Source organism: Vanellus vanellus, assembly GCF_965231255.1.
Source record: "Vanellus vanellus genome assembly, chromosome: 11".
Taxonomy (NCBI): domain Eukaryota; kingdom Metazoa; phylum Chordata; class Aves; order Charadriiformes; family Charadriidae; genus Vanellus; species Vanellus vanellus.
The window spans coordinates 21,562,335-21,585,660 of NC_138916.1; the positions used below are offsets into that span (position 1 = coordinate 21,562,335).

General features: G+C 44.0%; 1 protein-coding gene across 1 annotated transcript in view; it reads left to right on the forward strand.

Moving 5' to 3' along the window:
• LRRK1 (leucine rich repeat kinase 1) overlaps positions 1-23,326 on the forward strand; it is a gene marked incomplete at both ends in the record, with an annotated part of 79,273 nt that overhangs the window by 31,676 nt on the left and 24,271 nt on the right. Inside the window, 14 exons of the mRNA XM_082488681.1 lie at positions 1,974-2,200; positions 2,725-2,852; positions 3,117-3,280; positions 3,988-4,125; positions 8,015-8,127; positions 9,266-9,342; positions 12,686-12,815; positions 13,349-13,461; positions 14,327-14,541; positions 16,594-16,758; positions 18,468-18,640; positions 20,645-20,765; positions 21,019-21,178; positions 21,825-22,101. Coding sequence (XP_082344807.1) covers positions 1,974-2,200; positions 2,725-2,852; positions 3,117-3,280; positions 3,988-4,125; positions 8,015-8,127; positions 9,266-9,342; positions 12,686-12,815; positions 13,349-13,461; positions 14,327-14,541; positions 16,594-16,758; positions 18,468-18,640; positions 20,645-20,765; positions 21,019-21,178; positions 21,825-22,101 — 2,201 coding nt within the window. The remainder of the gene's footprint in view (positions 1-1,973; positions 2,201-2,724; positions 2,853-3,116; positions 3,281-3,987; positions 4,126-8,014; positions 8,128-9,265; positions 9,343-12,685; positions 12,816-13,348; positions 13,462-14,326; positions 14,542-16,593; positions 16,759-18,467; positions 18,641-20,644; positions 20,766-21,018; positions 21,179-21,824; positions 22,102-23,326) is intronic.

Here is a 23,326-nt window from a genome sequence, read left to right on the forward strand (position 1 = left end):
CGACGTGTTTTTATACTCTCTATTACCATAGATCACACGGTCCAGTGTTGTAAACAAGCTCAATCTTGGGCTGTTGCAGGTGAAGAAAAAATTACAGAGAACTACATACAGAATTTTAAACAGGAGTTTGTAAGCAGGCATCTGTTAAATCTACCAACTTGGAAAAGCTAACAGTAAAGCAGAATATGTTTAGTGCCAGTGTGAAAGCTTTGCAGTGTAACTCCCATTAAGTACTGTATATTTTGCAGTAGCGGTGGATACTGTGCTTAATTTGGTTTCTTGTTGCTACTGGCTTCCTGTGTTTTCTGTGGATGCCTTGTGGCATGTTAGCGAATGTAGCTTTAGACAAACAGCTTGGACTCTGCCTTGGTTTCCCCAGTGATACAATGGGCATATTTCCTCTCATGTTAGTAGGGCTGTCCTGAGGCTTCACGAGTGAACATTTGAAAAGCAGTATGCCTACACTAAGTACGACTTCTGTAAATTTTTTAAAAGTGCAACTGTTTGTGCTTACCCTTTACTCCATTCTCCTAGACATTTGAACCATGTGATCTACATTACTTGGAGTTTTGACTCTCAAATAAGCATTTCAGATAGATCTTTGTTTCTTTTTTCTCTCCCTTCCCAAAATATATTCCTTTTAATTTTAAATTTGGAGTTAAAAGTCTTGAGACCTAAATACTGGGAATTGGAAAGCAAATGAGATTTGCTGTTGGGTCCTTGCTGCCTCCTGGTGGAGAATTAATGATCACTTCATTGAGGCTATCTTTGGGATGAGTTAAGTCAAAAACACTGAGCTTATGAAAGCGTTTTGGGACTAACATTTTAAAAACCTGTATTTTGGAACATAGGTCCCATTGGAAATGAAGCCTAAGGGTGTTTGCTTACATTGATGACTGTTATGTGTCCATGTTTTTTTTCTGTCTAAGCTGGACCCTGAAATAAGTAGTTATGCCTTTCACAACAACTTCTATTTTTTTTTCCAAAAGAAGATAAAACAACTTTCTCGTCTTACTGTCAAAAGCAGCAGAACTTTATCTAGAAAGGAGGCAACTGCCAAAATCACATCTCTCAGATGCTAAAATACTTTCCTAAATTACACTGAGCAAACTTCTGGTGTTTAGAAATGCTTTATGAGAAGGTGTTTGCCTTTCCTTGCCTTTCCCAGATGTTCCTTTGCAAAACCTAAAACTTGCCCAGAACAGTTTGGGTGCTTGTTGTTGGAAAGCTTAAGATGGAAGAGCAGTGCCTGGGCATATATTAATTATTCCAGCAACAGGCCTCCTCATAAGAAGTTGTTCCCACTCACAGCAGATCTGTGCCTGTCCTCTCTACAGATGCACAAGCAATGATCCACAAGCTTTTTGGACGCAGACTGCTCCACAGGGGTTCCTCTGGACCTGCCTGGCCTTTGTTGGTGTTCAGAGTCCCTTGGAGATCTGAGCAGCGATGCAGGCCACGTCCAAGAGGCAGAGTGGGGTTTGGGCGGCAAAGTCTGGATTTAAGATGGGTTTCCGTGATCTGTCTGTGCCATGCCGCTAACATAGGGTGTGAATGCATCTTGCGGGGCAGGGAGCCCAGCCCCATGGAAACTCACTGCGCATTTTTGGATGAACAAATGTTGCAGTCAGTCCAGCTCCCACATGAGAGTGCTGGTGTCAGACAAGGGCAGCTCACCCTTTGTGGGGCACACTGGAGCCGGTGTGTGGATTGGCAAAGAAGTCCAGGTCCCCTGCTTGCGCTTTCTCGTGGTCTTCGGAGTGAGATCATGGAGCAGTTATATGGTGGGGGCTGCTGATATCCAGGCATGATTTAATCTCTGAGTCAGTTTAATTCCTAGAAGCAGATTGGAAAGTGCGCAAAACATTTATGGTCTGAGCGCTGATGTGCCAGATTCCCGGTGGTGTAACACAGGCCGAGAGCAACTGGGATTTTACAAATGTGGTTTCCTCTTCTTTCTTTGACATATGCAGGCTTTATGTGTGAACTGGTCAAACCTCAAATTACCCTGGGTGGATCTGGACTGGCTGATTGATATCTCCTGTCAGATAACTGAGCTCGATCTCTCTGCCAACTGCCTGGTCTCCCTTCCATCCGTGATCCCATGGGGCCTGATAAACCTCAGGAAGCTCAGCCTGGCTGACAATCAGCTGACGGAGTTACCCAGCATACAGTCATCTGACGAAATTATATGTACAAGGTGTGTGCGCTGGATGCCTACAGCAAACTGAGCCCATATGGAGAGCAGGTGCAAACGAGTCAGTTATGCTTGTGTGAAACTGCATAAGTGAAGAGCACATGCAGGAGCTCCTTGGTTTATTTTCTGTCTGCTGCAAGGTTTAACTTAAGATGTGCCCTTTTGCATTCTCAGTGTTTCCAAGTTAGTTGTCAGGACAATTGTATTCCTGTATTGTCTCATGTTGCTTCTGCTTTTCTCCAGTTCTGGTGAGCCCCGCTCCTCTAAGTCTAAGCCCTGAGATGACTCAGGTTGACATTTACTGGCTCATATCGATTATCTGATCTGCTGTCAATCCAGAGCACTTCTGCTTGCTCCCTGGAAGGGTTAATTTTCTAAACAGTTTTTTTTTGCTTTGCCTTGTGAGAGCGCATTCCAGCTGCTTTCATTCAGATCTAAAGCTGTCCTGGTGAAATAGATGTCTATGGCAACAAGAGTCTTTGCTAGCATTTTATTGATGCCTGACTGAGTATCTTCTGTACTCACAGGTTACTCGAGGTCGACGTATCCAGCAACAGGCTCTCTACTCTCCCTTCTGGATTCCTACATCTTAAAAACCTTAAAAAACTCATTGCTTCCAAAAACTATATGGAGAAGTTATTTGACGAGGAAAACAGTACGTACTGTCCAGTGTTATGCTTACATTTCAAGGCCTGATTTATAAGGCAGAACCCCAAACTGTTATAATAATGACTTAAAGACAGTATTAACTGGAGATGCTTGACATCTCTCAATCCTTTGTCCAAAGTACATGAAAAGGCCTGGTTGTTTTTTAGCACTCATGAAAGCCTTTGGCTCTTATCTAGCAAGTATGCCGTATCTTGCTGTGTCAGACTGCTGTCATGCTTGTACCAAGTCCGCAATGTTTTGTATTTTCTAGCAACTAACTGGATTGGTTTAAGGAAGCTGCAGGAGTTTGACGTCTCTGACAACAGGTTGGTGGAACTTCCAACGGTTTTTCTATACTGCTTCAAGTCCCTAAACATACTGAATGTTTCCAGAAATCAGCTGAAAGTGTTTCCAGATCCCTGGGCCTGCCCCTTGGTAAGTTGAATTGCTCTGACAGAGTCAGAGGCTGAAAAAGCTGTTGAAACAATGCAAAACATGTACTGTGATGCTTAAAAAGCTGTCACATGTCTTAGGCTAAAAGGCTGTTGTGTTTCTGTAGGAGTTCCCCTGCCTGATTTGGTTGATTGGTCTCAGATCAAGTCTTTCTGAGGTTCTGCCCTGTTCTCACCATGTTGATGGCATTGGTGGAAAACTTGTAGAAATTGTCTTGTGTGGCTGTATTCATTTCCTCTGTAGTTTATATGAGCACAAGTATTGTTAGGATCATTTTACAGAACACTCAGCCTTCATTCAAAGTTAACTTTGCCCAAACCCGTGGCTAACTACGGCATCTATATCCACCCGTCACTGTGACTTTATTCCTCATTATTACAGGGATAGCTGGAGAACAGTATACTTTGGTGAGGTGTTTGTTTATGGTTGAAAAGCAAATAGGGATAATTTTCAAAATAACTTTTGAAATACTTTTCACCCACGAAATATTTTGCCCATCAGTTAAGTGAATACATCTCCTCAGCAAATCCCATGTGTCTGCATGCACAATAATTTATCTGGATCAAAATATATAGAGAGATCACCTAGAATGAATTTCTTAATGCCTTAAGCATGTGACAGCTCATCTACCTCATTATTTAAAGAGATAATTACTACTCTGTGGGTGGTTTTGCTTTTATGTTTTCCAGAAATGTTGTAAAGCATCTAGAAACTCACTGGAATTCTTACCTGACACATTGACTGTTTTCTGGAAAAATCACCTCAGAGAAATGGATTTTTCTGAGAACTCACTAAAAGAAGTTCCACCGGGACTCTTCCAGCTTGAAGTAAGTGTCATTTTTTCCTACTTCACAGTACTCCTCTTAATATTTATTCAGTCCTCAAAGTCATAGCAGTGGCTGCCCGATTAAGGTAGGAAACTACCTGCTGTTTTGAGTTGATGAACACAGCAATTGCACAGTCTCTGAGCAGCCCTTACTCTCCTGAATGACTACATTCAGGCCCTTGTCCAGTGTGATATGGTATCTAGCTTTTGACACAGGTCTTCTGAGAACTCTTTGGGTATCTGTGGTTTTCAGATTTTAGGAGTGCAGTTTGGAAGACAACCACTGCATTGTAGCTGCGAGCTCCAACCATTGAAATATAGATGTACTCAAGTGCACTCACAAATAGTTGTGTTTTTTCTTAATCTGTCACACCAGTCTTGTGTAATTAAGGATTAGTCTTTCTGTGCTGAAAATAGCATCTTTGCATGCCCTAAACAGTGCTAGTTGGCATCTCTCTTGTCTTTAAATTTATGCAGATTAAATAATTCTTGCCAGTGGACATCAGTGATCCATAGTTTTACTTCAAAATTCTTCAGAATTTGTGGCTTCGCATGGTTTCAACATGAAACCAAGCAGAACTTGGGGGTTTCCTCCAAGCTTCCCTTCCAGATTGTGAAACTCGGGGTCATGGAGATAGAAACAGAGGTAAATTGTTGTGCAGAAGTTTCATGATTTTCACCACTGGCCTGTGTGGGAAGGTTGCAGAAGTGGCGGTTCATATGTGTGTCTAATTTGGACCTTGGGAGTCTACTGCAAAGGTGCCTCTTGCTCCTGCCTGGAAGAAGAGTGCTGAGATCATTTGCTCCCTCAGTTGTTTTTAATGATCGCTGCAGATTTTGCTTTGCTTTCTGGTAACCATTTGTTTTCAATTGGCATTTCTCCTGAAACAGAATGAATCCTATGGACTATTGTCTCCGAAACTTGTTTTTTCTGAATACATTAAAAATTATCCCAGTGGGTGGGAGCTACCATAGCAGATATTAAACGCTAGATGGTGCTTCAAGGGCACATTTCTTCGGGTGCCACAGCTCAGAGGCAGCAGAGGGATGTGAAGGCACCATCAGAGAAGACCTCAGTGCAATCTCTCCTGATGGTCTGTCTTCAAAGTTAGCGAGCTTTGGCTGCCTTATATAGTGCCAGTTTTTATCCATATGTCTTCAGCCTTACTTTCGTAAAAGAAATAAATAGCAAGTATTTTCCAGTCCCCCAAGGGCTAGAGTGTGGTGAGCAAATAGAAGGTGAAAGCCTATGCCTAGATCAGCCCTGGCTTGGGCTACTCCTTGCTTGTAGAGTTTGTGTTGGTAGATAGGGCTACACACACACTCCGGCCCTCCTAGCCCTCTCCAGAAGTAGATGTGGAAAGGGGGGTAAATGGGCAGTAACATTTTCCTACGTATATGTTCCTACATTATTATGTAGGAACAGCAGTGAACTGTTTTCTCCCTGGGAAAAGCTGAAAGCAGAGGAGACCTGTGACTTGAAAGCATGTCTCTGACCTAGGCTGGTGGGACATGTAGTTTATCACTGGCCTTTGCTTGGTTTGTGGAGCCCTCTTGCAACTAGGACCCGCTCACAGTTGCTCATGTGATGTATATACTAGAAACATGGTGTTAAGAGAAGCAGAGGCCTTCTCAGCTTTCACAGAATCACAGAATGGTCAGGGTTGGAAGGGACTTCTGGAGATCATCTAGCCCAACCCCTGTGCCAGAGCAGGGTCACCTACAGCAGGTTGCACAGGGTGGCGTCCCGGCTGGTTTTGAACGTCTCCAGTGTGGGAGACTCCACAACAGACTTCCTGTCTGTTGCCTTCTAAAAGAACCAACTGTATACATGCTCCAAGCCGTGCCTTAGTTCTCTAGACTAGTTTGCGTCTCTTGAAGAGACCTGACCCTCTCTGGGTGGAAGTATTCAGTACTCTGGTCAGCTTTTCCACATCACGAGCTGATCGAGGCAGTCTAATCTGGATGCTGCAGTTCCTTCCTTCTGGTATAATCTAACACACCAGCGCTCTTTTTGCATGCGGCAGTAGGTTTGAAGGAAGTTGTCTGCTGCTGGCATTGTCTCACTTCTGGAGGCACCCGTTCTCTTCCTGAAAGGCAGCAAAAATGGAGAAGTTGGAGATGAGAAAGAAGAGGCAATTGCAAAACGAAGGACTAGTGATCTCAAGAATTACAGTCATGAAGAGCCACAACCAGTTGAAAGTCACTAATTTTCCCTCCATGGAGCAGGCACATAAGCATTGCATATAATCTCACCAGGCTCTCAGCTCTCCTGGAGAGTGGCCTTTGTCAGCGTTTGTGGGGGGCATGTAACATGGATACAGTTGACTGAAAATGAAGCACTGCAGCTAGACCACACAGAACAAAGTTTGTGCTAATTCTGGAACGTGTAGCCTCCCTTTCCTCCCATCCCCTGCTCAGGGATATTTCGGGAGAGAAGTTTGAAGCATTGTCATTGAACAGCCCCATGCTGATACTTGGAAAGAGCTGGACACCAGGCACCGAGGGAGGACTGGGCCTTCCTTCCAACGGGAAGTTTAAGCCAGATGATGATAAAAGCATTGGCTGTCAAAACACGAGTGGCGGGGGGGGGGTTATAGTTTGCACAGTTTTCCAGCCCTTTCCTCTAGTGGTTCACTCCGCGTATCTGCACTTCTGTAGTTTCCTGTTACCTTCCCCAAGTCCCACCAAGGCCCAGTGCTGCCGCTCTCTTATCACTAGAGGGAGCGTTTTGCATGGTAATTGCCGTTCCAGCGGCTGCTGGTTGTCCATCGTTTATGTCACATGGATACTTCATATTTTTCCAATCTGAGAAAAGGGGAGGAAGGCCAACAGACTGGCTTCATGAGACATTGTTAATCCTGCTTGATGAAAAGGGGCATAAACCTTTTATATTATGCGGAGCACATAAAACATTTAACATACTTGAAGCTGAAGTCTCTGCTGGTAGAACATGATTTCCATGAGGTATAATTAATACTGCTGTACTTATGGCATGAGATACTTCAGCTGACATTCTGCTTGTCTCGCTTTTCACGGGGGGACTTGAAGAATAAAACTGGTTGGAAACTCTAGATAGAAGACTGTTTTTCAGTGGAAAGTTGGGTTTTCAACCAAATGCAAATGATCACTTGAGCCTCGACATTATTTTTAAAGGCAGATAGAAGAGCAGAAACTTTACAGATCTGAATGTGAACTGCATTTTTTCTTTTATGTTTCTGTTAAGTTTAAAGGAGAGTTGTGTTTAACCTTATTCACAGTATCTGCAGCTGAATCCTGTCTGTATGGTATTAACTGTACAAATCAGCTTCACTTCTTGTTTTTAAAATTTCTGCCTCTGGTGTGAGGAATAAAAAAGTAGATAGGTAACTTGTATAAATCTTAGACAGTTAATATAAACCCTTTCCATTTTAATAGACATGTAATAACAAAGCAACTAAAAATTTTCCGTGTGTGAAATAGTTCACATTTTGCACGTTGATTTTATGCGTACAGAACAGGTGTAAGCCCACTCTGGCACTGGCTTGCACACACGTATAAGACTTCGCATCGCTATGTGGCATACTGTGTAGGTAAATCGTACTGTTCTTTTCCATTTGGAAAGGTTTCCTCACTAAAAGGAAAATGGCCTCTTGAATGGGTTGTTTCCAATTGAATCTGTCAGCAAGTAGACTAATAATCTCCCAGAACTAATAGTGGTGTTGCTTCGTGCAGGAAATATACTTGCTGGAGACAAGAAGGAAATGTTTGCATGCTAGGCAGCACGGACAGGATGTTCTGATGAATAAGATGTACTTTCTTCGTGTTTCTGTTATTTAATAGCCACGCTAAAAAACTTTCTGTGTGTTTGATGGACTCTGTCTTCTAACTATGGGCTATTCCTCTTTTAGGCTCTGGTGTCCCTGAAGCTGCTGGGAAATCAGTTAGTTACATTGCCTTCACAAGATAAGTGGAATTGCAAACAACTTAAATCACTGGATCTTTCAAAAAACCAACTTGGGAAGTAAGTGTTTCTTTCAAATTTTAACTGAGAAAACAAAAGCTGAAGAAATAATAGCAAACCCGATCCCTTGTGTAATACAAAGGGTGTCAGTAGTGAATTAATTACCTGCATAGAAGGCATTGATATCCACATGCCATGTCTCTAAGTATATTGTGTATCTGTGACAGTGATGAATTATCCTTTACTGATTCTTTGGGCATTCAGCACACTATCATTTATTAAGCGGATAGATTACTGATAATGGCAGTTTCATTTCAGAGCATGTAGAAATTTCTTTAACCCAGTGTGTGGTTCATCACTACGAATACTGGTTTGTGGGGAGCATATCTTAACCATAAACCATCTGGATGGGCTGCAGTTTGTAGTTACCGTGGGAGTATTGTTTTGGAAAAAAATGAAAAATCTTTGTTTTTTAAATGGAAGTGTAACCAGCTGCAAGTTCATAGAGAAGACTGACGTTAGTAAGGTAATCCAATGAAAGAGTGATGTTCTTCTATTTAGAAATTACAATAGGGATGTTTAACGTAGAGAGTTAAAGGTCCCTTATCTTCTCCAGAACTGCACTGAATTGTGTCATACTTCTATCTTCTCATTTGGGTGCCCGTCCTGCAAATTTTCTGGTGTCCTTACGGGTTGCTGTGTCGATTGCAAAAGACAAATGATTGTTTTTTGAATCTCTCAGTGCATTTCCAGAGTCATGTTGTTGGGTCATCCTGTCAGAGACTCTCTGGTGAGAGCAGGGAATGGCAGCAGGTTGGTTCTCCAGCGCTTCTCGTGAAGCTTGTTCAATTTGGTGTTTGACAGCCTACTTAACCTTGACACCCATAAAGCTGGGGGTCAAGTGCTCTCGCCCTGGGAGCTGAAAGCGCAGCGTTGCAGAGGTCTGTTAATTTGCCAGAAGAAAACCACTGGGCCTGGACAAGTGTTGGTGGAGTCTAGCTCTGTGATTGCACAGCAGGTTTCAGTCCCATCTCTCGAAACCAGACAGGAACCTGTAAGAGCTGTGCTGTGAATCCCACAGCCTTGAGTGGAGCCAGACCACACCGCATAGTGTCCTGAGCACGCAGCTGCAACACCGGTCTCAACTGCCATGGCCAAGCTCTTTTCTCTACATGTCACCATTTTGTTTTGCCTGCAGGAGTGACGAGGGATTTAAAACAAAGCGGATTCCCTTTTTCACCACGAAGAGCAGGGTGCGCTGTGGCCCAGAGGCAGGTAAGGTACATGGCAGTGCAAATGCAGGGAAGTAAGTGCTGAGAATTCCAGGTGAGCTGGGAAGCAGCAGGAGTCTGTGGAGTTTGGCTGGAGGGAAATCAGTGTAAATTCATCTGCAATTTTAAGTGCAACGGCATTTAAATTAAGAGGAAATATGTTTAGATAAAATATTTCTAAAGAAATGGTGCAGCTGACTGGTACCATCAACATATAGAAAGATGAAAAATGAGTGAAACCTGTTTCTTTCACTGAGCTTTTGTTCTTTTCATGAAGGTTATTCTTTTCAGCCAGAGTACTAACTGGTATGTTGAAGGGAAATTAACCCATGATAAGTCTTATTACTCTTAGGATTGTTTTGGTTGCTGAATTTGTAAATTGCCTGTTTCCCTCGTCTCTGTGATGTGTCCTTGCAGTTTGGGGCAGAGCAGAAGAGAGATTCTGGATTAGTGCACGTGAAATCCCAGAGAGAACAAAGGAATATCTGCAGATATTTGCACTGCTTCCTGCTCTCTGTGGGATTCATCTGCATTTCTCTTTGTTTGTTTTATTTTAAAGCACTTGGAGAGCTTTTTCATTCTCGGCTGCCTGAAGAATGGCTTGCTCTAAAGCATTCTTTGCAAATCGGAGAGTGGAATAGAGCTGGCGTCTTCATGACGCACATCTGAGCAGCCCTCAGCTGCTGGGGGGAGGGAGAGGCACTCCTGCAGCAAATGCTTTCCTCAGTTCCCCTGAAAGTTGTGCATGATCTCAGGTCAACATGAATAGGTAAAACCGGTAAATGCACCAAGTACAGCCATAGCTATAGGACCTTCAGTCCTAACCTCCAGTCTGCTCCTCTGGGAGGCAGAGGCTTTACCTGGATCTCCAGGCAAGGCTAATCCTACCTCATTTTTCTGTCCGTGGAAGTAGAGGCTGCTGTGCAGCAAGTCTTGTATGTGCACCCTGAGGAGAGGAAAGGGTTGGTCTGCATCGTTTTGCAAGTAGGAAATGGAAGTAGAAATGCTGTGACATCAGTGAAATCCTGAACATGGAAGAATTGGAAAAGGAGTCTGAATCTTGCGAGTCCGTGGAGTCTGACATATCCTCAGAGCTTCTCTGTGAAGTGCTGCAGCAGCATGTCCCAATGGGGAGAGAGGGGCAGGAGCAGCGGGCAAAGGCGGCTAAAACCAGCTATAAAAGGGAATTGCTGTCCTAATGGAAATTTCTACATGCTGCAAACCCAGCATAACCCCTCCACATAAAGGGGGAGAGGACGAGCTCTGCGTTAATACCATTTGAAAAGCCTTGGCACATAATAGCCTGGTGCGACTTCGAGCTGCCTGAGGTTGCTTCAGCTTGCAGGAGGGCTCAGAGTAGCCCACCTGGCTGGTGCCACGGTTGAGTAGCCACAGAGACGGAGTAAAGCCAGCTCATCTTTTTCTCTCTGTTCCTCTGCCAAGTATAGCTTGGTGAGACTAGAGGATGTGGCCAAGAATTTAAAGAACATCAAGAGAAAACAGAAGCTGGAGTACATCAGCTGCTCACAGAAGTCTCCTAGCGAGGTGGGGGGTGGGTTTTCATATGATTTTACCAACAAAGCTATTTACTTAAGTCTAGATTATTTAAAGAGAATAATTTATGGATGCTCACTATACTTGATTGATAAATCTCAGAATAACTTCTTGCACACGCATGTGGTGTTGGTGTCGTTTACTCATCCAAAAATACATTTTCAAGATGGGATTTGTTTTAATTTTTCTACAGTTCTTTAAAAGAAAATTTGAGCTCAAGCCAGAGAAATCATAAATAACTCATGAATAAATAATTACAATTCATAAACACCTCGCGCTTGCTTCCAATATAGTACACTCCTTTCCACCTGGGACTCTCTGGTGAATTGAGAGTATTGCTACTATTTTAGGTGTTTGCTCCTACGTGTCCAAGAGGGACTAAATCTGTCTGTGCCTAGGTGTGTACTGAAGAGGAACAATGAAAAGTTTAAGTCCAGCGATGATCCAGAAAGGAAGTGAATTGAATCCATGAATAAGACTGCTGTTCTCCTAAAATAATCCCAAAGATTATTTTTTTATTGGAAAACTCAAAGGCAGACTGTGACACCCTGCCCACAGCAGACAGTCCTGTCACGTATATAAAACACCCCTGCAGACAGTGGGACTCTATCTTACTCCTTTTCTGATCAGCTTGAAATGCTGTTAATATTAGAACTGGGGAATTTTCTCCTGAGAAATCCTCTTCCATTTTCTTTTTTTTTTTTTTTTCTTTTTCGACTAAGTCTAGTTACAGTTCCTCAAGTCTTCTCTGTAAGGGAAGAAGATCTTGGTGGAAGTGCAACTGTCCTGTCCTTGAGGAAGGATGTGTCTTGCATGTCAGGGAATTGCTTGTATTGACCATGGAGGCAGCAGATGGTGCTGGTTGTACTTTCCTAATCAGAGACTATGAATCTGCTTGTCCCTGTGTGGCCTAGTTTTCCTTGACTTCAGGATGCTTCTTGGTAGATACATGTGACACTCTCAAGACAGCAACACAATTCATGGCAGCTTTTCATGCTGCTGTCCCGGGAGTAATTTGTGGAGTGAAATGATGCTCTTTGGAACCAGCTGAATTTCCCTTTGTTTGAACCTCTCCAGCAGCAGCAACTCAGCCATGCAGTTGTTGCTATTATTGCTTGGGTTGCTCCCAAAATACGCTAGTTACTGCTCAGTCATGTAGGAAGTCTGAAGTGCCCTGAGACCTTGCAGTCTAGAACAGAACGGAGGGGCAAATGCAAACAGTGTTTTAGAGGCAACATAGGTTAGTAGCCTGTCAGCTGCAGTTTGGGTTTTTCTCTGTTGTTATTGACTTTGCTTCACCATAAATTGCTCCAGGATGCAACGTGGGGGCCTGAACATAAATTCTGACTGGCTTCTGGCTCTTCCCAGACAACATGGAAAAAACATGTTGAGAACCACTTGTGCCCTCAGTATGCCCTTTGACTGCCAGCTGTTAGGCTGAATAGGGGCAATTCACAAGGTAGTACCAGCTATTCGAGAGCAAGAAATCCAATGCCACTCATCCTCTGATATGTAGTCATCTTGGCAGGTCTGGAGTTCCTCCCTCAGCACCCCAGAAGTGCTGGAGACTGTCACCTTCAAACACATGCATCACCGTGATTTTAAAAAATTGAGATGTGAGCGTTTATCTTTGATTGCCATTGAAGGCTGTTTGCTTGTCTGCTGTTGCTTCATGGTGGTTCCTGCCAAGGAACCTCATGTCCTGCCTACAAAGTTAAGGTGAAGGCTCTTGATCCAGAGCCTTGGGGCTTGTTATGTTTTAGAGGTGCAATTTGTTTCCTTTCTTGTTCCAGGTCCTTTTTTGGAGTTTCCAGCGTTTCTGAGTGACTCTCTGGAAGTCCTTTATCTGAACGACAATCAGCTGGACTCTGTCCCACAGTCCGTTTGTCTTCTGAAAGGTTTAACAGAACTTTATTTGGGAAAGTAAGTCCGTGTCCTGGAAAAGCTATGCAGTATTATTTCCATGTTGTTTTAGTGACCAGTCTTCTGTAGAGCCCCACCCGAGATGTCCAATGCTTTTGAATCAAAAAGCTGGTAATAGTCAGCCCCTTCTTAGAGCTGTGCCCATCGTTTGCTTTAGATAAGGGGGAGGCTGGCCTTTTGAATCAGGGAAGATGATCTAATGCTTTGAACACAGGCCTGGGAATCTAATGTGTTTCTAGTTCATTCTGGCTTTTTGCTCTCAGCTTCTATAGCATTAGAGTCAATAGCTCATCGCTTTTGCCTTTATTTCCTCAACTATCCAGTAAAGATGATTATGCTTGTCTACCCCAGAGGATAAATTGAGGTTATACATCACTTTTAGGATGGAAATTACTATTAAAGTGCTGAGTAGTCTTATTAAAATGTTAATGGAAGATTTCTGCAAGGAGAGAATAGTGTAATCTGAGAGTCCGTGAGAGCAGCTACTTACACACAAAGCCTGGTTGTTGGTAGATTTATTTGTTTTTGTACAGTAACCCTGGTATCCGAGAGCTTCCTCCAGAACTTGGACAGCTGGCTAATCTCTGGCAGCTGGATATCGAGGAACTAAATATCAGTAACATTCCTGCAGAGATCAGAAAAGAGGGTAAGGCTGATCCTGTATGTTCTTTATTAAATTGACTGAACATATAATGAAAATCACTTCCTTTTAATGGTCCTGAACAGGAACAGAAAGTGTGTGCCCAAGCCCTTGTTGCAGTTAACTAGAATTGCATAGGGAAACGTCCTACGCATATTTGCAGGTTTGATACTCAGTGCTAAGCTCTGGCTATATGATGAATTTAAGATAGATCACATGTTAAAATGATGACTTATAAATGCAACATTTCATTTGCAGTATGCATGCCGGATAAATTCCGTGGCTTGCTTCCTGAATGCGTATATTTCAGGGTATTTAGATGGTCTTTCTAAGGACTCAAGTGTTTAGGATCAGCAGTCACAGTCACATAGAAGTGACTTTATTGTAAGCTGCTAGGGGTTTGGATCTATTACAATACTGTCTTCTTTTTTGTGTGTTTTAATAAGAAAATCCTGTGGGAACAAAGTTATTAGGAATTATTCCTTCTCCAGCACACTGTTGAAGCCTAAATCTAATTTTAACTAGAAACATAAAAGTAGAAGGAAAAACTGAGTATTTTCCAATACTAAATTTGTATTTTATGTTTCCTTTGAGCTTCTGAAGCATACGAGTCACAGCATTTGTTTCTTCTTACAGTGCTCCATTGTAGAATCTCAGAGCAGTGACCTTTTTCTGGGGTCTCTGTCTCAGGTTTGTCCACTAGAGGTTTCTTTGTTTATTCTCTGGATTGTCTCAGCCCACAGCGAAACTGTAGGGAAAATATTAATTCAGCTGATGTGTCTGCAGGAGCAGGTTTTGTGCAGTCCTGCTGTACATATGTATATTTGTAACTGCTAACCACAGATCAAGCCTGTTCACTTCCCCCCCGTAGGCCCTAAAACAGTGCTGGCGTACTTAAGAGCGCAGCTGCGCAAAGCAGAAAAGTGTAAGCTAATGAAGATGATCATCATTGGTCCTCCACGACAGGGAAAGTCGACGCTGATTGAGATCCTACAGACAGGAAAAGTCCCTCAGATGATGCACAGTGATGCCACCATACGTACAACAAAATGGGAGCTCCCCAAGCCAGTAGGACACAAGGCAAAGGTGAAAAACAATCGAAGATCCTTAGCCCCAGTGTGATGTTTGGGCCCCACAGTGGACTGAAATTGTCTGTCCTTTTACAAAGAACAGTTTCCATTACCTGTGAGACAGACCTCGCAAGTGACATGTCTTTAGACCCATCACAGTTCCTCTGTTTCACTTCCAGTTGGTATTAGAGGACAGTTCTGTTTTCCTGAGCACTCAAGTTTGTATCCTAAAGAGAGCGAGCCATGTGTAAACTGCCAAAATTCTGGCTCTCCCAGCTTGGGTGGGTTTTGGACACTGATTCTGAGAGAATGTTTTAAAACAGCTTCTCTAAAGCAGATTGTCCTTATATTTGGGGCCAGAAAATGGGACATCAGTACCTAAAGCTGGACTCCCTTGATATGATATCCCACTGAACTGTCCTAGGTGGGGAAGGTGGGTGGAAGGTAGGATGCCCGACCTCTGGTATGATCTAGGGATGTAAGGCATAACTTAAACACCCGAATCTCAGATGGTTCATTCAGGGAGTGTGTCAACCCATACTGAACTCGTTTGGACAGCATTGAATTCATTCAAGCATTTGTAGGTGGCCCTGTCCACTGCCTGGGTAGTAACACAGGGATTAGAGTATGCAGAATTGGTCCTGAGGTCTTGTCAGAGCTGATGGTATGCAAACGCGTGGCTCTCCCTTCCCGGATGAGAGCCATGACCACCAGACTGTTTTGGAAGGGGTGGAGTAGCCTGCTGAGTTCAGCTATTCTGCAACGAAGAGTGCCAGGCCAGAGACAGAAAAAGAGCAAGCGCAGCCTGACTCTTTAAAGACAAGACTTTGGTGGGAGAAGCGATTTGTGCATTTTGTGCTGAAGAGCAACCGAATAAAATAAAAACTTAGACTGCATCAGAGATCTGGAGTGGGAACAAGATGCTGAACAGGTTTTTGTCCCTACCTCTGAGTCTCTGTCTGTGCATGCGAGCACCCACAGCTGAAGGTCTTTTGGATGAACAAAGCAGTCCTGGTGCTAGTTAGGGCTTGGTTTAAACAATATGGAAGTTCTTCCAGCTGTTTCTGGGAGGCTTCAAACTGAGACTATGCTAGGAGATCAGAGGCCTACTGAGATACTTAGCTCCTTGCTGAAATCTCATAGGGTAACTTGTCATGTAGGATCAGTCAGTACTTGGACCTGGACCAGTAAACAGAGCCCACTCAGTGTTACATGATGCTCTGAGGATAGCGGCTGGAGCAGGGTTTGGTTTTCTGCTCCCTCACAGGCTTCTTGCCTCCCCAGGGCCAAGCGATTTAGGGTCAGAGCCTACAAAGGATGTAGGTGCTTCCTACTGCAACTGGGAGCCTGTATACCATTTAAGTGGAGAGCCACGCTCCCTCTTAGTGCTGTTGTGGGGCTGCACGAAGGAATGGATGCTGGATAGTTGGAAGACAGCCAAAGCTAGAGAGAACTCCATTCACACATTTCCCCGAAAATCAGTGAGTCCGATTTACAGTGGCTGTAATTCTGGCCCATCTCTGATGTGACACACATGTCAGAAGCCTCTGAGCAACATGCAGGAGGTGTTTATGAAAGGCTTGAGAAGTTTCCCATCTCCTGAGCATCTATATTCTGTTTGGCTCGGTTAAGGACTGAGCTCAGTGGAAGTGATTTCAGCAGGGGGTTTCCTGTTCCCCATAGCAGTGGCAGATAAGTAGCTTCAGCGGTCCTGTCAAGCATGGCACAGACAAGGATGAAACAGTTTCTATTCAAGATGCAGTGAAATACAGGGCTCAGAATGAGACCCTTGTTTGTACTGGAGAATCCACAGCATTAACTGGAGATTTACCAGCATCAAGGGCACCTCTATCGTTTTAGCAGCAAGTAATTAGTCTTGATTTCCTGTGGGGAAGTGGTAGCCATGCTTAACAATTGCTTGTTGATTTTTCTTTCCTGGAGGCACAATTAGGACATTGAAACCCTTCTTGTGTCATACATTATGCAGGCGTAGGTTTATACTTCAGCTATTATCTCCCTGTGATTTACTGCAACCGTTTGATTTGAACACTTCTCTTTGTCTAAGTAGGTTGATTCAGTGGAGTTCAATGTCTGGGATATTGGAGGCCCAGCAAGCATGTCTACAGTCAATCAGTGTTTCTTCACAGACAAAGCATTGTACATCGTGGTATGGAACTTGGCACTGGGGGAAGAAGCTGTGGCAAACTTACAGTTCTGGTTGCTGAACATTGAGGTAAGAAGTCAGTGGTGGACTCTGGGGAATCTATTTATCAAGTAGCAGCTCAGCACACAGATATGTGATATTACAGATTCTTTTTGGTCTGCTTTTAAAAACTCTGCGAGCTATGAATTTTGCATAGCTTTTGGAATTATTTTTCCATTACACTGTAGGCGTATCGCTATATTTAATGGTTTAAATTTATCATTTGCTTTGTTCTCCCTCACACACATCAGAGAATGAAACAAAAGCTGATTTATAAACCCTTGGTAAGTAAGGCTGAACTTACTTAATTTGGAATTAGTGTTTGACCACACTGTTCTCCAAGGGGGGGTTGAAGTATTTTCTGTCTTATGTGGGTTAGACACATGTTAGTCTTGAGGTTATATTTTTAACACTTTAGATTTAAGTAAGCTAGAGAGTATCTCCCTAGACAGTTCTCGGAGACTCAGCTGCAGTGAATTCATTGGTGTTGATTGATTTTTATAATAGCATGTTCATAATTTTTTGTAAATGTTTATTATTTTATATCTGTCTTAACATCACATACACAGAAATGGGCTCTAAGCTAGTGCCTCTCAAAAAAGAAATACCTTGACATTACAGAAATATTAGCTTAATGGTCAGCAGCAATCAAAAACCCAAACTAGGTAACATAGCCGAAAGCATAATTATGATATTTCAAAAATGTATGATGTGCCTGTGTCTTTAATACATCCCAGCAAGCACGTAGTAGCATCAGAAAAGATACAGAGAAAGATTAACATGATGGTTAAAAGTATGGAAAAGTTTCTGTGTGCAGAGCAATTAAATAGATTAGGCCTTTTCAGCTTGGGAAAGAGGCAAATGAGGGCGGCTGCATGTAGACTTACCAGGAGTAAGGAGAAAACCACAAGGGAATCTTTGTTCATGATCTTGTACAACAGAAGAATTAGGCGAGATCAAATGAAATAGTGAGATGGTGGCTTTGAAACAAACAATAGGAAGTATCCTAAACATATTCTAAGCATATATTTCTGCATCTGAATTGTCTTCTGTGGTCGAAGTCATTTGGATCGGCAGGCTGATCCCTGCTTAACCCTGTGCAATCCCATTGTGTTTGGCAGCGTGTTCCCTGAAATCTGGATACGTTCCAGTCCTGTAATAGAATCATGGAAGGGTTGGATGAAACCACGAGATCATCTAATCCATTCCTTTCCACTGATTCAGGCTTAAGTGGATTTAGACATTTCTAGCAATTTATCTCACCTCTCCACATACCTCCAGTGAAAAAGTTTGCATAACTTCCCCAGGTGTCCATTCTGGAGTGTAACTAGCCTTTTTCAGGATATTAAAGTTATATCTTCTAGCTAGAGGTTAAGCTAACTTCTTTTCCTTTGTCTGGGTGGACATAGTTCCCATCATTTAGCTGACTCGTAGCAATTTAATACTACAAGGCAACTCCCTTTATGTTAAGCCCTGATGTAATACACCTAAACTGTCAGTTTCCTGCTCTTCAGTAGCAGCAGATGATTAAGCCATATTCTTCAGGAGAACTTCTGTAATACCCAGATCACTTGTTGCTGTTGTCAAGCTGCCACGACAGGTTACCTCTATCTTATATATATTCCATTTTATTAATATACATGGCTACCCCCTCTTAAATACTATATTTTTCACATGTTCTCACTGAATTTACCACGACGTAATCTGGATGAGATCACTGTCGGTGTTTTCTCTTACAGGCTAAAGCTCCGAATTCAGCGGTGTTAGTGGTAGGAACACACCTTGATTTAATTGAAACTAAATTCCGCGTTGAGAGGATAGCGACTCTGAGGGCATATGTCTTGGCTCTCTGTCGGTCTCCCTCTGGATCCAGAGCAACCGGGTTCCCAGATATCACGTTCAAGCACCTACAGTAAGTACTTGTGCCTTTATGAAGCTCAGTCACTTTATTCTATGTCACTTTAAACAATTTTGTAATACTTGATCTCCTTGGCAACGGAACTGATTTAAAGACTCGTCAGCATTGCATTTCATCTATTTTTGACTGAGATAAAGTAGTATAATCAGAGAGAAGTTCAGTGTTGCTGAGGGGTCTGATCATGGGTCTGAGAGCTGGAAGCTCCAAAGTCATGACCTTGGCCAGCCTGTTTTAGTGCTCCTACTCCACTCCGGTTTCTCACCATTAAATGGTGATACAGTTTATTAGTCACAAGGAGAGAAGGTACAGGTTGAGTAATTAATGCTGCAAAGCTTGAGAGCATGACCGCTACAGGGTGGGTGCTGTGGGGTTTGTTAAGAGGAGGCCATGTGGGAGCCTCTTGCTACCTGGCCTGAGAACACAGCTCATCACGTGGCAGTGTTGGCAGGGTGAGGAGTGGGCCAACCCTGTGAGCCCCCGGCAGCCCAAACCTGTGCCATTTGACTTCTCCAGGTGTGGTAACGGAGGTGCTGTCTGGAAGATCAGTGTCAGTCAGGCGGTGGAGTCTGATGCTGATCCCTCCCTTTGGCTGACAGAGAATGCCCCTGGGGAGAGGAGGCTTCTCTGTCTGGGAACGGTGCGAGTCTGTCAGCCAAGGGAGCGCACAGCACCGGGGGAGCGTGGATGCAGCAGGCTGGCACCAAACAGTGTGAAATTGCCAATGCCTGGGGCAAGAGCAGGTGGCGGCTGGCAAGTAAAAAGGGCGCTGCAATGTCCCAAGCACTTTGCATCTGCTGCCTGGCAAAGTCATCAGGAGACCTCCCACGCTCTGCTGTGCAGACGCAAGCATTGCTTTGGGCATCCCAGCTGGCTCTTTCCCGTTAGGAGGAGTACCAGGGACCTAGTGGGAGGCGCAGAGACTCATAGTGAGAAAGAGAAAGCTTTGTGGTTGAGTCTCCTCAAACCTCTTTTCCCATCACCACAGAGCATCCTAACATGATCTCAATCATTCTTTCTCAAGAGGACTTTTCTTTCATGCTGCCACACATCCTGCATGTTCACTGTCTTCACCTTCCTTTCACCCTACATTTCCTTCCAGGCAGAGTTGGGCCTGATTTCCTACCTCCTCCCTCCTGTGCCTCTCCTTCACACCCCATCGTCCACCTGGATGGGGCTCCTCTGAGCAGTGCTCCAGGCAGCCAGAGGAGTGTGAGGAGTGTGTGTTGTGAAAGCCTCGTGTGGGTGAGCCCAGCTGGTCCTCCAGCATCCCAGTGAGTGCATGCTCCCCAGTGCCACCGATAGCTGAGGTTTAAGATAAAGCATATTGCTTTAGAACAGGATTTTCTTTCTGCCTCGGGAACACATGTAGGATCAGTTAGAAAGACTCTTTGTTGGGGAAAGTGAAAGAGAACTGTTCTTACCCAGCCCACAAAAGGCCAAAAATAGTAGGAGCTGGAGAGAGCAGGTTTTTAGCTGTTAAAGAGATGATGAAGGCCAGCTTTTAGGATCTAAGCATCAATTCCCAGATCACAGGATCCAGCTGAGCGAGGGCTGGAATGAGGGTGGGAAAAGGTGTCTGGTACTCATCATCATGCCTCTTTGATCTGAGGCGGGGAGAACTGGACTCGTCTCCAGTGACTGCCGGAGCACAGTGTTTTTCCTCCTTCCTGCAGTCCCTTCCAGGGTGCGTATAGCACTGAAGGGAAGAAGGGTGCTGACTTTGGTCAGTGTGCCAGGGAAGTCCCCAGAGGTTGCGATGCGTAGGGGGCAGAAGAGCAATGCACAGCAAAAGAAGCAGGCAGAGCAGAGGTTGGCCTAATATATCTTTTCCAGGCTCCTCAGTATTTTTCTGCAAAGCTAAAAATGCTCACTGACAGCCTTCCTCCCATTCATCTGACACAGGAAATTTAAAGTCACTGATAAGAGAAAGTGAGCCTGGAAAGGAAGCTAGTATGCTGATAAGGTTCGATAATCCTCACCCTTGTATGACTTTTGCAGTGAGCTTTCATGTAAGACTCTGGAAGGCCTCGATGGACTCCGACAGCTGATTTTTCATGTCACTTGCAACATGAAGGATGTCGGCAGCTCAATTTGCTCACAGAAACTTGCAGGGAGATTGGTGAGAACTGCGCTTTCTAGTGGTGATCCTTACTAAAGGGGGGCTTTGGGGGGGCTTGGTTTTGGATTGGGAGATGAACTTTCGGAGCTATTGCTGATGCAGGAGGCATGTGAACTATATAACACAGCTTTCTGGCTTTGGGAAAAGACAGCACTATGAGATCCCTGTAAAGGGGAGATGGCTTAGCCAGTTCATCTCCAGCAGTGATTGCTGTCTGATATTGATCCTGCTATTTTTCTTGTGTGGCTTGCAGATACCAAGAAGTTACCTTAGTCTTCAAGAAGCTGTCCTCGCAGAACAGCATAGAAGAAGTCAGAATGATGATGTACAGTATTTAACAGACAGACAAATAGAACTGATGATTGAGCAAACCCCTGGAAATGATATCAAAGACTATGAAGATTTGCAAACTGGTAGGTCAGAGCAGACCAGTAGTTTCTTGGAAATCAATATGGGTGACCTGTTGAAATGTTCCACAAATAATAAAAACGAGGGGAAAAACCCCCACCAGATAATCACTGTGCAAACAGTTACAGAGTGCTCTACACCTGTGTAGAGCTCACTTTGGAAGTTGGTGAGATAAAAAATTAGTAATGGGACATTGAGGAGAGGGCTGGGAAGCTTCTAGGATGGGCTGAGGATACTGAATTTATTATTTTTTTTTAAACAAGCTTTGTCTGATTTTATTTCTGCTCTGTGAAGAATGAGGGTTGCCATAGTTTCAAGGCTGTCTTCTCCATAGGGCCCCAGTCCCGTGATCTTTTCGGAGGCCTCGCTCTGCAGGAGCCAGGGAGAGCCCTTCCCTGTGAGGGTGGCAGGAGGAGGGTAAAAGGGAGGTGTGATGGGAACATAAATACTGACTGTAAAGCGGCGAGATGTTGGTTTTACAAGCGGAGTGCCAGATAGCACTCAGATAAATGTTATTCTCTTGGCTTGGCTATGTACTGGTTGTATCTGGTATGCATAAAACTGCACAGACTGCCTCATAATCTTATTCATCTGCACTGTGGTTTCCTAATGCTGGACTATTGCTAATCTGCAATTCTTTATTTTTTGTAGCAATTAATTTTCTCATAGAAACGGGTACACTACTACACTTCCCAGACACAAGCCATGGCCTGAGAAACCTCTACTTCCTCGACCCCGTCTGGCTCTCGGAGTGTCTACAGAGGATTTTCAACATCAAGAGCTCCAAGTCTGTAGCTAAGAATGGAGTCATCAGAGCAGAGGATCTCAGGATGCTGCTGGTTGGGACGGGCTTCACTGAGCAAACCGAAGAGCAGTACTTCCAGTTCTTGGCAAAGTTTGAAATTGCGCTGCCTGTGGCAAATAACAGGTATGTTGATAATGAGAGAGGCTTAGCCAGGCTGGAGAAAAACAGCCGTTTAATCAGCGGATATTAACAGGCTTTGTCACTATAAGCGGTTGTCTTGACAAGGATCTTGCTGTGAGAAAATATTTGAGTGCATTAAACAGTGTAATGGAAGGCACCCATCCATTTGGGCTGTATTTCCTGGCATGAGCATCCTTTGGTCCAAACAAGCTAGTTTGAAAACTTTCCAAAGCAGGTCTTTGTCCACTCGGTGCATGAGGCTGGTGACCGGCTCAGCCACCAGCACGGAGGGGCAGTGACACCGCCAGGGATGTGGCGATGAGCAGGTGGAAGCTGTAAGCACTTAGCCGGCACAGCTGCAGCTGAGAGAGGATGTGAGGGTTGTGGCTGCTGGGCCTGAAATATAGATGGGCTGGAGTCATCTGTTTCCAGTGAAAGATCCTCACTCCAGAGTATGGCAGAAAACTTTGGGTAATCAAGAATTATGTCAGCCCTGAAAGGAGTGGTATTTTATTTCTAGTGAAATCAGGAAAGCGTACCTTCAGTAGCAATGTGATTTTCTTAATTTTTAGCCTCAATAGGTGTTGATCAATAGTTTTTCTAGAAATGGTCTCGGAAACCTCACTCTCTTTAAATGTTAATGAGTCGTCCTCCTCCCCCCTGCCCCCCGATCTTTTTTCCTCCGGGCAGTGTTCCCTGCTATTTTTCTCTCTCCCATCTGCTTGGCGACAGCCTGTTGTTGCATTAACGGTGAAACCATAGTTGTATTGCACTTTTAATGTGGCATTTGCATTTCACTTCCTTGCCCTTCCAGGACAGCACGGCTGCATCGCCCTGAGCCTCTCGGGAGCTCTGAATGCCAGCACAAGTGCAGCATTCTCTGTGCTGTCATTATGCCTGTCACTTATCCAGTCCCGGATGCCAACAAATTTTCTCAGGCTTAACACAGATAAAGCAGCAATGTTTCTGCTTAGTCCAAAATGCCTTTTGGACTCCTTGTCACTATCTGCCATTTTTCTCCAAGGCAATTACATTGTCTGTGCCTCGGGAACAAGGAAACTGCTTTTTCATGGCCTGCCCAATCTTTTTTAGAGCGATCCAAGCCACATTAGCAGAATATTCCTCCCACTGATGGACTGTAGCTATAGCAGGTTGGATTAATTTAATGTACTAGCCAGACACAGAGCAGTTATTTGTTACTGTGCTTCTGCAATTATTGTCTAGATTG